The 11513-nt window shown below is 36.5% G+C and overlaps 1 protein-coding gene across 6 annotated transcripts; it reads left to right on the top strand.

Annotated features, from left to right (window-relative positions):
- The first annotated feature begins 377 nt into the window (after positions 1 to 377).
- LOC147866242 (protein DETOXIFICATION 42-like) lies at positions 378 to 11044 on the top strand. 6 transcript variants are annotated; one of them, XM_087316617.1, is made up of 15 exons: positions 378 to 508; positions 1778 to 1994; positions 2088 to 2158; positions 2270 to 2391; positions 2535 to 2714; positions 7765 to 7946; positions 8082 to 8217; positions 8647 to 8743; positions 8910 to 9010; positions 9257 to 9420; positions 9516 to 9587; positions 9681 to 9797; positions 10027 to 10122; positions 10434 to 10555; positions 10660 to 11044. In XM_087316617.1, the coding sequence occupies exons 2-15, from the start codon at positions 1806 to 1808 to the stop codon at positions 10712 to 10714; spliced, it is 1704 nt and encodes a 567-aa protein (XP_087172743.1). In that variant the 5' UTR covers positions 378 to 508; positions 1778 to 1805; the 3' UTR covers positions 10715 to 11044. The 6 variants fall into 6 exon arrangements, with proteins under 6 accessions (XP_087172743.1, XP_087172742.1, XP_087172741.1 ...); XM_087316616.1 differs by having other exon boundaries at positions 2258 to 2391; XM_087316615.1 differs by having other exon boundaries at positions 1778 to 2158.
- The last annotated feature ends 469 nt before the right edge of the window (positions 11045 to 11513 follow it).

The raw sequence follows: 11513 nt of genomic DNA, 5'->3' as shown, positions 1-11513 counted from the left end.
CACACGTTAAATCTTGTGTCATCTATCTTGTATCATCATTGTGTGTGTTTTGTGGTTTTTTATTCGATCATTGCTCCTTAATATTGAGCATAAACATCCTTACGTGTCGATGCCTAACACATAATTCCAAAATCTCATTTAGGTTGAGAACGTCATCATTAGTTCTATCAACTTGATGATTAGCGAATAACGTGAATCGAATGTATCATCCACTCTAAAAGTCATCCTCAAAATCCGACCCCTCTCTCTTTTGGTGTTACTCAACTAACTAAGTAGAGATACATATTTATAAGTCCAAATTCAATTGTTTTTTTTTTTGGGAGTGCGAGGCGGTCGAAATACGACACAAAGTCTCTCTGTCTCTCTATGTACATATGTAGATCTTTAGGAAACGAAATTATAATTTATGTGGTGAGTATGGTTCCTGTGTACCGCCCTATTAGAACTAAAAAGGGGCTGCTATTAAGATCCAATTTCCACAACCTCACTGTCTCACCGACTCAATCTGGTAGGTTTTCCTGCTACCCACATGTTGTGTTCTGTTTTCCTTATTCTATACTCTCAATTCAGACCTAATTGTTTTTAGTCAAAATTTGAGCATATACAGGATTAAATGTGCAAAAGACGGGGTTGTGATTTGATCATGAAAATATTTTTGAACATAACACACAACTTTTACAATGGAGATTCTCTGTCTATTTTTAGTATAGAGCTCGTGTTATTCAATACTAACATGACAATACATAACGGTCAGCATTCACATAATGATCACGATATAGGAAAAATAAATTTCATAGGGTTGTGGAAGGTTGAATCAAGAGGGGAATACTGCATACCATTTTTTACTTTCTGCATGGTCCATTCCTAGTCTGGGTACACAGGCAATCATGGTTATAGGTTTTAACACTCAACATGGAGTAAAAGGATGTTTGAAAAGTAAGATGGTTCATCTCCATGCTAATTCCATCCAAAGTTCCTCATGAGGAATGCTTTCGTCCAAAATTTCCCATCGCCCTCTGATTCATGGATGTCATCATTCACTCAAGAGTAACATTGTTGTCTTTCCTACATGATTGTTGTTTGTTTATTATTACACTTGAAGACATTTAGTTTTATGAAACGAGAGGAGGAGGACATTTTTCTTTTGGTTTTTTGTATTTATTTTCGTTAAGTGGTATGGACATGTTAACATAAACGGTTGTAATGTATACCAGGTCTCATAGATGTTAATATATATTAGGGAAGTATTTTTACTACCATTTACCTATGCTATTTTTTTACAGTTAAAAATGTAGGTAAGATTAGCTAACCTAACTCTTCTATTATCCATAATTTTCTATGATAAAACTACAAAAGATGAATTGTCTCATTCGCACAGGAACAATCACCCCAAACAGGTGGATCTATCATTTGGATGATGACAATGGCTTCTCTTACATTATGAGTTCTTAGCTGAAAGATTTTCAATCCATGTTTCTAGAAATCTATTGTTCTGAGAATCCTAATTTCCAAAGCTATTGGAAAGCCTATAGTTTAGGACAATACACTTGTTGTGTTTATTTTTCTAAAAAAAGGTCACTTGATGTTCTCCTAAAAATAGTTACAACTTTTTAAGTATGTAGTACAATGGACATAATTTCGTGTCCAATATTTCTCTCACATGAACAATTTGATCTGTTATTTTGGTAAATTCTTCTCTTATACTTTGAATATTTTGAAATCGGATAGATATATTGCATATATCTTGCAAACTCATATGAGGCCTTTAATTTTGCAGATAATGGTTATATAAATACTGCAATAGGATGAGGACCTGTTACATCCATGGGAAAACATCCATAAAACATACTCACATGATACAATCAGAAAAATTTCTCTCAAAGTATTTTATTAGGCCAGATTTCACCAAAAATGTAGGGTTTGTAAGGTCTTGTGCCCGAGTTTGTAACAATAGAGTGAGCCTGAGAAGGAAATATGGCAGAATTTCGCGGTGGTATTTGTGCTTACCTGACAAGATGTCTTCTAAACCTGTAATAAATCAAGACCACATGGAAGAACCTGATATGCCTTTAATTGATGGTGCTGGGGCCTTGAATGTAGTGGACCGTGCCCAAGAAGACCGCAAAATGATATGGTTCTACTTTTTCAAGAATGCAAGGTAATTTGATAACATTTACACAATTATATGTAGTAATGTATCTTGCATTGTTGGTAGATTTGTGTATAGATTTTGGAACACAGAGTAAATGTGTGCTAGATATTTGGATAGCAATGTCTTCAAAGCAGATGAACTTGGTTTGGAAATCGCAATTATCGCTTTGCCTGCATTGGTTGCTCTTGCTGCTGATCCACTTGCTTCATTAGTGGACACTGCCTTCATTGGACAGTTAGGTAACTTTAGGCTTCTTTAAGATTTTCTAGCATATCTATTGTTCTATTTTTCTTAGAAATGGTCAGCTATTGATTTCTAGTAAATAGAATTTATATCTCTCGAATTGCTAGTTGGATTGTTTACATTTGCAAATGTTTTGAAGGCTCTGTTGAGTTGGCTGCTGTCGGTGTAGCAATTGCTATTTTCAATCTTGTATCCAAGCTGCTTAATGTCCCTGTGTTGAATCTTACAACCTCATATGTGGCTGAAGAATCCATAGATTCAGCTAATATTGATGAGAGAACTTCCAATATTTTCAGGGAACAAGATTATTTTATTTCAGGTAAAGGAAATTTTGACTCTACCTGTACTTTTTTCAATTATATGTGGATTTGCATGTTGCTGGTACTTTTTTGAGAGATAAAGTATCTTGCTTATATTATTGGCAGCTGCAACCTTCATCATCATGATTTTTTCTTATCATGGTTTCCTTTATACACAACCAATGTGAGCGCTTTGTTGTTTTGGTTCATATGTGATAGACTCACTGTTCTTTTGCTGTACACTGAAGCTTTTAGTGCTTCTCTTTTGGAGCATTGTGCAGCCTGGTCTTCTTGACATGCTTTTTGGTTCCTTGAATTGATTTCGTTTTAGTACTATTTAGCTTCATTTTTTTACCAAATGTTTCTAAAGCCACCTATTAGGCCTTGGGATCTCAGATTGCTAGTTGCTGGAACATGAGAAATTCCTTGAGGAAGGCTATTAGGACTCACACTTTCTTAGGAAGCTTAATGCACAAACATAAGCAACTAAGTTCAGGGAGGAATAGGAGAAACAAAGAAAGAAATATTGATGTCTCTAAAAGACCATAATGGTCTATGAGACCTGACAAAGATTACAGCTGTTTATGCTAACTTGTCAATGAAAGTAGCAAATAAAAAACAATATAATAAAACTGTTTATGTTTTGTTCCACTCCAGTTACATAAAACTATATGGCTTGCAATATAATCATGAATAAGCACAGGTTTGGTGCTTGAACATTGAAACTGAAAATGCTATCCTCTGAATGATCTAGATAGAAATGTTGACAAAGTAAATATGGAATCTCTGACATGGTGTAATTATGTCTTTTGTGGTTCTGGTTGGCATTGGTGACATCCATAACAGAAAGCAATGACCGCAGCTGGCTTGACTCCATTTTGGCTGGGATGTTGGCATGTATATCATCACAAATGTCCCTTGTATTATCCATGTGGCAGGAATCTGTCAAACCTTTCTGTCGAGGTGGAGCAGTGAATGCTTCTTGCTCAAGAAGCCTTCTCTGTACCTCATTATCTCTAGATGGAAGAGTATTAAACGTTGTTGCTCATTGTACTCGATCCCTCTATGGAGAGGTCCAAATCTTTCTTTGCGTTATTCTGGTGAGATTCAACTTCTTGATTGCCAAGATGGCAGATGCAGTTTTCTAAAGCTGTATGCGTATATTCTTCTGTCTCTCTCCAGAATTTGATGAGATTACATCTGGACTTGCCATAGGTTAAATGAATGGAAGTACTTCTCAAGCTCCATAAATATGCCCTAGAAGTCACGAAGGTCGATATTCTTTCGTGTCTGTTCTTTGTTTGCCTTGTGTGATTATTTCCAACTTCTCTGTGCCATTTTCTCTCTGTCTCGATCTCTACACTTTGAGGTTTTTAGCTTGCCTTTTCAATTCTGAATAAATAAATATTAGCATGCATGTGTAAGGTTAAAAAAACCTTAATGCCTAAAAATGGCCATATTTAGGTTGCATATTTATGCTTTCTCTGCACCGACACCTTCGAATCTTTGCCAAGTAGAGGCAGCATTCAACTTTTGCTAACCACTGTTGTGAAGAACAAAAGGAGAAACTTCCCAAGTGAGGATCTGAAGCCAATCTATTGGAGAGGTACAATAAAGCAAAAGTTGTTCAAACTGTGTGCATGGATTCACGGTAGGTGTCCTTATGCTCCCTCTTATGCACATTTGTGAACATATACATGGATTCAGTTTCCGTAGTTAGTTATATGCCAAAATAATTGTTTTGAATTTTTTTCTTTATCCATAACTTTGCTGAGTGACGAATACATAAGACTTGTATATGTATTTGTGCTACCTATTGCTATAATATGTACATGGCATGGGAATTAACACGTTATAAACAATTCTGATCAGTTACGATTCAGGATTCCTATTAGCAAGGGTTTAGATTATGGTTTTTGACTTATCCATTCTGGATTAACTTATGGTTTGTGAATTTGTATTTCCTTGCTGATGGAGATGATTTTTCGCATGTAGTTAATGAATAATGCATTAGGTACTTAGTTCAACATCATATCCTATTGATCAATGATTCTGGTTCTTTGATATATCTCAGATAATTTATGGTTTATGCATTTTGGATTATGGTTTCTCGGTTTATGGATTATGGACTTTATTCCATGCATTATCAGTCTTTATATGGTTTCATATAGGATATTGCTGATTTATTGATTATAAATCTTAGATCATGAGATTTGGATTGGAATTTGTGATGGGAAATTATCAGTCTTGTTGCAAGACTACATGCAAGAACATAATGAAGGCAGCACGAGGATTAGGGTTTAGGTCAAAAACAGAGAGGGAGAGAGTCTGAGTGAGAGACAAAGGGAGAGAGAGAGATGCACGCTGTCTTGGGTACAAAGAGTGTACCTCTTTTTTGGTTTTTAGATATTATGTATATACAAGTCAAAAGTGTGCTATGAGTGCGTTCACACTCGTGCACGATGGCCCTTTATTCCCAACAACCTCCCACCTAAAGGCAATGTGCCGTGAGAAGAAAAGCAAAGAAAAGAAAGTCAGCTAAGTCCAAGTATGTACAAAGCTGAACTACATACATCTATCCAACTCCCATCATCTGTCGGCAATTAGCAAATTGCTCAGCAGGAAGACCCTTCGTGAGAAGATCTGCAGGATTATTATTTGTATGTACTTTGACAAGCTCAATGTTCTTGCTGTCAAGTACATCTCTGATGAAGTGATACTTCACCTCTATGTGCTTCGTCTTTGCATGAAAGACGGGATTCCGAGCTAGCATGATAGCACTCTGGCTGTCACAATGAAGAATAGGTAACTCTGTAATGCCAAGATCTCTCACTAGATATGAAAGCCATAAAGCCTCTTTGCATGCCTCAGTGGCAGCAACATACTCTGCCTCTGTAGTAGACAATGCAAACACACTTCTGTAGTCTGGAGATCCAAGAGACCGCTCCTCCTGTGAAAGTAAACACATACCCAGAAGTAGACTTCCTGCAGTCTGCGTGACCAGCATAGTCCGCATCCGTAAAACCGACAGATGCCTTTTGCTTTCCAAAGCAAATGCCCAAGTCCTTTGTGCCTTTGAGGTATCTCATAATACCTTTCACCGCTTCCCAATGCTATTTGCCGGGATTTGCCATGTGCCTACTAACCACTCCCACTGCAAAGGCAATATCAGGGCATGTAGCAACCATCGCATATATCAAACTGCCAACGGCTGAAGCATATGGAACCTTAGCCATTTCAGCCTTCTCATCATCAGATGTAGGGCTGTTTTCTGCACTGAGTTTCAAATATGGAGGCAATGGAACCCCAATTGTTTTCCCCCCCTCCATATTGAAATGCTGCAAAACCTTAGAGATATACTCCTGCTGAGATAGAAAGAGTACCCCTTTCACCGGTTTCGGAGTATTTGCATGCCAAGGATGTGATTTGCATCACCAAGATCCTTCATATTAAAGCTGCTATGAAGGCTTTGCTTCAATGAATCCAAGGCATGAATATCCTTGCCAGCAATCAACATATCATCAACATACAAAACCACGATAATCAGGCTGCCATCTCCTGCCTTCTTGGTGTACAAGCAGTGGTCTACTTGACTTCTATGAAAACCTTGAGACTGCATAAATGCATCAAATTTATGATACCATTCTCTTGGTGCTTGTTTCAACCCATACAAACTCCTTTTGAGCTTACAAACCATCTTCTCTTTGCCTTTAGCCACAAAACCTTCAGGCTGCTGCATATATATGTCTTCATGCAGATCGCCATGTAAAAAGGCGGTCTTCACATCCATCTATATGAGCTCCATATCTTCAGCTGCAACTAAGTCCAAAATGATTCTTAATGTAGTCATCTTGACTACAGGCGAGAAGATCTCATCAAAATCAACTCCATATTCCTGCTTGTATCCTTTTGCAACCAATCTTGCTTTCCTGTCTGTCCATTGCTTCCTTGAAGCAAGTCGGTTCGCCACAATCAGTTACCATGACATAATCAGCCACACTGTTTGCATCAGGAACAAATCTGTCAGGCTGTCTAGTAACTCTAGACGATCTCCTAACCCAATGCTCATTGTTTGGTAGCTGTTGAACCTGCAAATCATCATTTTTTACTGCAAATCATGCATTATCAGTCTTTATATGGTTTCATATAGCATTTTGCTGATTTATCGATTATAAATCTTAGATCATGAGATTTGGATTGGAATTTGTGATGGGAAATTATCAGTCTTGTTTCAAGACTACATGCAAGAACATAATGAAGGCAGCACGAGGATTAGGGTTTAGGTCAAAAACAGAGAGGGAGAGAGTCAGCGTGAGAGATAAAGGGAGAGAGAGAGATGCACAATGTCTTGGGTACAGAGAGTGTACCTCTTTTTTGGTTTTTAGATATTATGTATATACAAGTCAAAAGTGTCCTACGAGTGCGTTCACACTCGTGCACTAATAAAAGGCACGATGGCCCTTTATTCCCAACACATAACACTAGGGAACATAGTTGTAAATGTCAAATAGTGAAAATATTGGATTACATAACAATAAAAATACAATGGTTAATGGCAAGTGGATGGAAATTCATGAAGGGAAGGTATTGCATGGATATAAAATGAAGATAATGGATGGAGCAGAGAACAGAAGTAGCAGCAAAAAGAATTTGTTGCTGCCTATTGTAACAGGGAGTTAGTTACTATACAAATTCCTAATTAAATTAAATCTTAAGACATATTTATTTCTATGGAAGCTGTCCAATTGATTTCCACAAATAGACAGTTGTGTACGACTGGGAAAATTATTAATTTCATTGAAATTGAGGATATAGACACAGATTATGAGTTGAGGGTCTATGAGAAGCTCTGAACAAGTAATGGCTTATTCTCTATACCTTAGTTAGTAGTAATAAATAGATTGTTATTATTGATTAGGTATAACAATGTTATTTGATTAATCTTGTTTCTTTCTTTGGAAGAACTCTAAATTTCTCCTCTAGATATTAGTGTAGGTAAGACAACATGATATTTCGTTTTTAATTCAGTAACAAAATCAAGCTTAAGCTAGAAATATTTATCCGTTGCAGACGAGACTTCAAGTTATATCGTCCAGAAGAAACTTGCAGTGAAGCAGATAGATGACTCCAGAAAAAAAAGCTTACCAGCAGTCTCAACAGCATTAGTTGTAGCATGTGTGCTTGGTTTCTTTGAACTCATTCTATTGACAGCTGGATCAGGGCCAATTTTGGACATCATGGGAGTGCCTGTAGTAAGTTGATAAATAATGTTTAGCAAATCAGTTACAAAGTCTTGCTAATTTGTCCTATAGAAGGCGATTTAAAACAATTTATCCCAATGAGGTGATAAAAAAGTTCCATGCTCATATCCAAAATTTGAAGTACAGGATTCAAATATGCGGCTTCCAGCTCAACAATACCTGACACTGCGTGCATTGGGTGCACCTGCAGTGGTTGTATCCTTGGCGACACAAGGTGTCTTCCGGGGTTTCAAAGACACAAAAACTCCTCTTTATGCTACTGGTGTGTGGAATCTTTTAACTAAAATGTCTTCTGTAGCTAAAATAAAAATTGAAATGGAGCATTTAAATACATGTAATCATGCATTGATTATGTAGTAATTAAAACTTGGCCACATCACCTATTTGCCTTACTTTAATAATGATATATACATGTTTTATGGCTTCTTTTATTATTTTTAATATGCCATTTTTATTTCCTTAATTCCCATTTTCCATGATAATCTAAGATAATGAGATAATGTAACAGGTATAATCATTTCTTGTTAAATTTGGCCTCTAGACAATGTTAGCATAATTTTCTATCTCACGATAGCCTTAATCTGACTTTGAAATCATGCACATGGTTGTTATACATATGCATGCAACAATCAATACACATTGTTCCTCTCTTATGTCAGCAATATGGCTGCATTTGCTTTTGGCTTTGCAGTTTCTGGAAATATAATCAATATGGTGCTTGTCCCCATTCTCATTTTCTCTCTTGGCTATGGTGTGGGTGGAGCTGCTGTGGCAACTGTCATATCAGAGTAAGTCAAAAGGTTGTATGAACTCCAGTTTTTTGAAGGATTCTGTTAACTACTTGGTGAGTTTCTGATGGGTTTACCTACTCAATCTGATTTTGATGTTTTCTCATGATTGTTTGAACTTACTCAGAAAATTACCTTATGATATTTGATATGAAAATGTTTGTAGGTACTTCATTGCTTTGGTCTTGTTGTGGAAGATGAGTGAAAAAGTTGTGCTTCTGCCGCCAAAACTAAGCGATCTTGAGTATGACAGATTTCTGAAAAATGGTAATGAAAAACAGTTCTCTTTTTTTCTCACTTTTTCGTTCCCTTTTTCCACTTGAAGGTATTTTATTTATTTTATTAAATTAAAAAAATCCACCATCACGTGGGCTCTTTGAGAAGTCAACGACACCGCATGTCAGAATTTCCATCAAAAGCCAACATGTAAAACCTTAAAATTGAAAAGAAAATAAATTCAAGTAAAAGTTGATAGGAAAAAGTGTCTCGAAGTAATGGGGTTCTGTTGAATAGGTGGTCTTTTACTTGCCCGTTCTACTGCAGCAATGCTTTGCTTAACCTTCGCTACATCACAGGCGGCAAAACAAGGTGCAATTCCAATGGCAGCACACCAGATATGTATGCAAACGTGGTTGGCTGCATCCCTTCTTTCTGATGCCATAGCTCTTGCTGGTCAGGTATACCCTATGAGATAAAATATTCTATTAACTGAAATAATATCTTAAATTCACGATTCAATTTTTGGATCATTTGCACTATCTATGTTCTTTAGGCTATTATAGCAAGTTCTTTAGCTAAAGGTGACTATGAGCTAGCAAAAGCTACTGCTTTCCGGACACTGCAGGTAATGATACAAGCTGAAATTGTGTTGTTTGGGACCCAATTAGGCATCTTGTGGTTTTGTTATTGTAAACGTTTTCATAATGATTTTTTGTAGATGGCATGTGCTTTTGGTTTCGCATTATTGGTGTTTCTTGGTCTTGGACTAAGTATGTTTTCAAAGCTTTTCACAAACGACCCTCAGGTTCTTGAGTTTCTGGCACTGGGGATCCCTGTAAGTTTTTTAACTTGTGATGATGTGATGGAATTACATCATAGGCCCACATCTCTCATAAGACTATATATCATCATGAAAGAAAAATACTTAAAAACGTTGAAGCATGTGTCAGACAATGATTGAAAAGATTTTCAAATTTAAATATAAATCTATTTAATTCTTGTGACACATTGCTCTCGGTTTAGACTAGCGATGCTCTCTGCTAAATTTGGGCAAAATGTCTTAGTTTGTGGCAGCTACACAACCAATAAACTCGTTAGCATTTGTTTTTGATGGTCTTTATTTTGGGGCCTTGGACTTTGGTTATGCAGCTCAATCAATGGTAAGCTAATTATTGGCAAGATAAGTTTTTTGGTTCAGATTCTATGCTTAGAGATCAATGTTTAAATAGTGTGTCCACGAAAATATGTAACCATGGCACATGAATGCAAGAGTTTTCTTACACATTAATTTACAGCATTTTTAATGGCATTGTAAACACCCTAAATATTTATTCATGAAAAACCCCAAAATAAATGGTATCCTGTAAGTATGCATTTTGTATCTGTAAAAATCCGTACTATATCCTGAAGGCACATGCTATAGAGCATTTATATATATAATGAAACCTGAATAATGTATTGATTCTTGCAGATAATTATCACAATAATATCTTCAATATTGATGGCCATATCTGCTTCAACATGGGGGTTCTTGGGTATTTGGACTGGATTGACCATGCTAATGACACTTAGGATGTTTGCAGGATTTTTGAGGTGACCAATCTATTTAATGGTGGTGAAATTTATTTACATTCTTGTAAAGATGTTTTTAAACTATATTGGGTTATGTTTTACAATAAACAGCATTTGATTTGCAGGGTAGGTACTGCTACTGGTCCATGGAAGTTTCTAAGTGAAACACAAGAATTATAACGTATTGTTCAACTAGTGGAAATCATGTTACATATCATTTACAATATGAACGAAAAGATTAATGATAAACAAAATGATGGTTTGAATTATATCCTTCCAACATTGTAATTGTTTTCGTAGCAACGCACAACAAGAAATACCACGATCAGTTTAATTGTGTACGATATATATATTCTTTCCGAAATGGAAAAGAGAAATCATGGTAATGTGTAACCATGAATGCATAAAATTTTGCTTGCATGTTTTTCCAAGATGTGCAAGACTAGAATGCAAGACACTATACATGAGCCATATCAGAATGTAATATTTGTAATCAAGATAATGTCATTCCTACTTTGACAACAGCATTTAGTGCATGGCATGCCTCAAGGAGCCCAATTAAGGGTAATTACAACATAATTCCTGCAATCACTTAAAAAACTGTTATGCCAATTACATGATGTTTGATAGGAATATGTGTGCTAGATTTGTGAGCAGGTTATTTGTAGGACAACAACTAAGGGTCTTATGCGTGGATCAAGCAAACAACAATGACAAGAAGGAATCATAGTACATTGATAATCAACAATAGCAAGATGAAGACAGAAGGCAGTTACATAGTGAATCTGTTAGAGCTCAAGAGACAATCAGCAGTGGTAGAGTCTTCTAGTGGTCGAATCAGCTGCTAGCTAAGTCAGCTTTCGACCCTTTGGCCATTGACTTCTTTTGTCGGCTGGTCCTTGTTCCTCCTTTCAAATCAACGATCGGCTTTTGACTCCGTCCACCCTTCGATCATCTTGTAGCCTTTCGGCTCTCTCAA

Source organism: Azolla caroliniana, unplaced genomic scaffold (assembly GCF_043228905.1).
Source record: "Azolla caroliniana isolate FFs.n. ecotype wild unplaced genomic scaffold, voAzoCaro1.0.p SCAF_3, whole genome shotgun sequence".
In the NCBI taxonomy this organism is placed as follows: domain Eukaryota; kingdom Viridiplantae; phylum Streptophyta; class Polypodiopsida; order Salviniales; family Salviniaceae; genus Azolla; species Azolla caroliniana.
The sequence above is the reverse complement of the archived record's forward strand: the minus strand, read 5'-3'. Positions and strand labels throughout refer to the sequence as shown.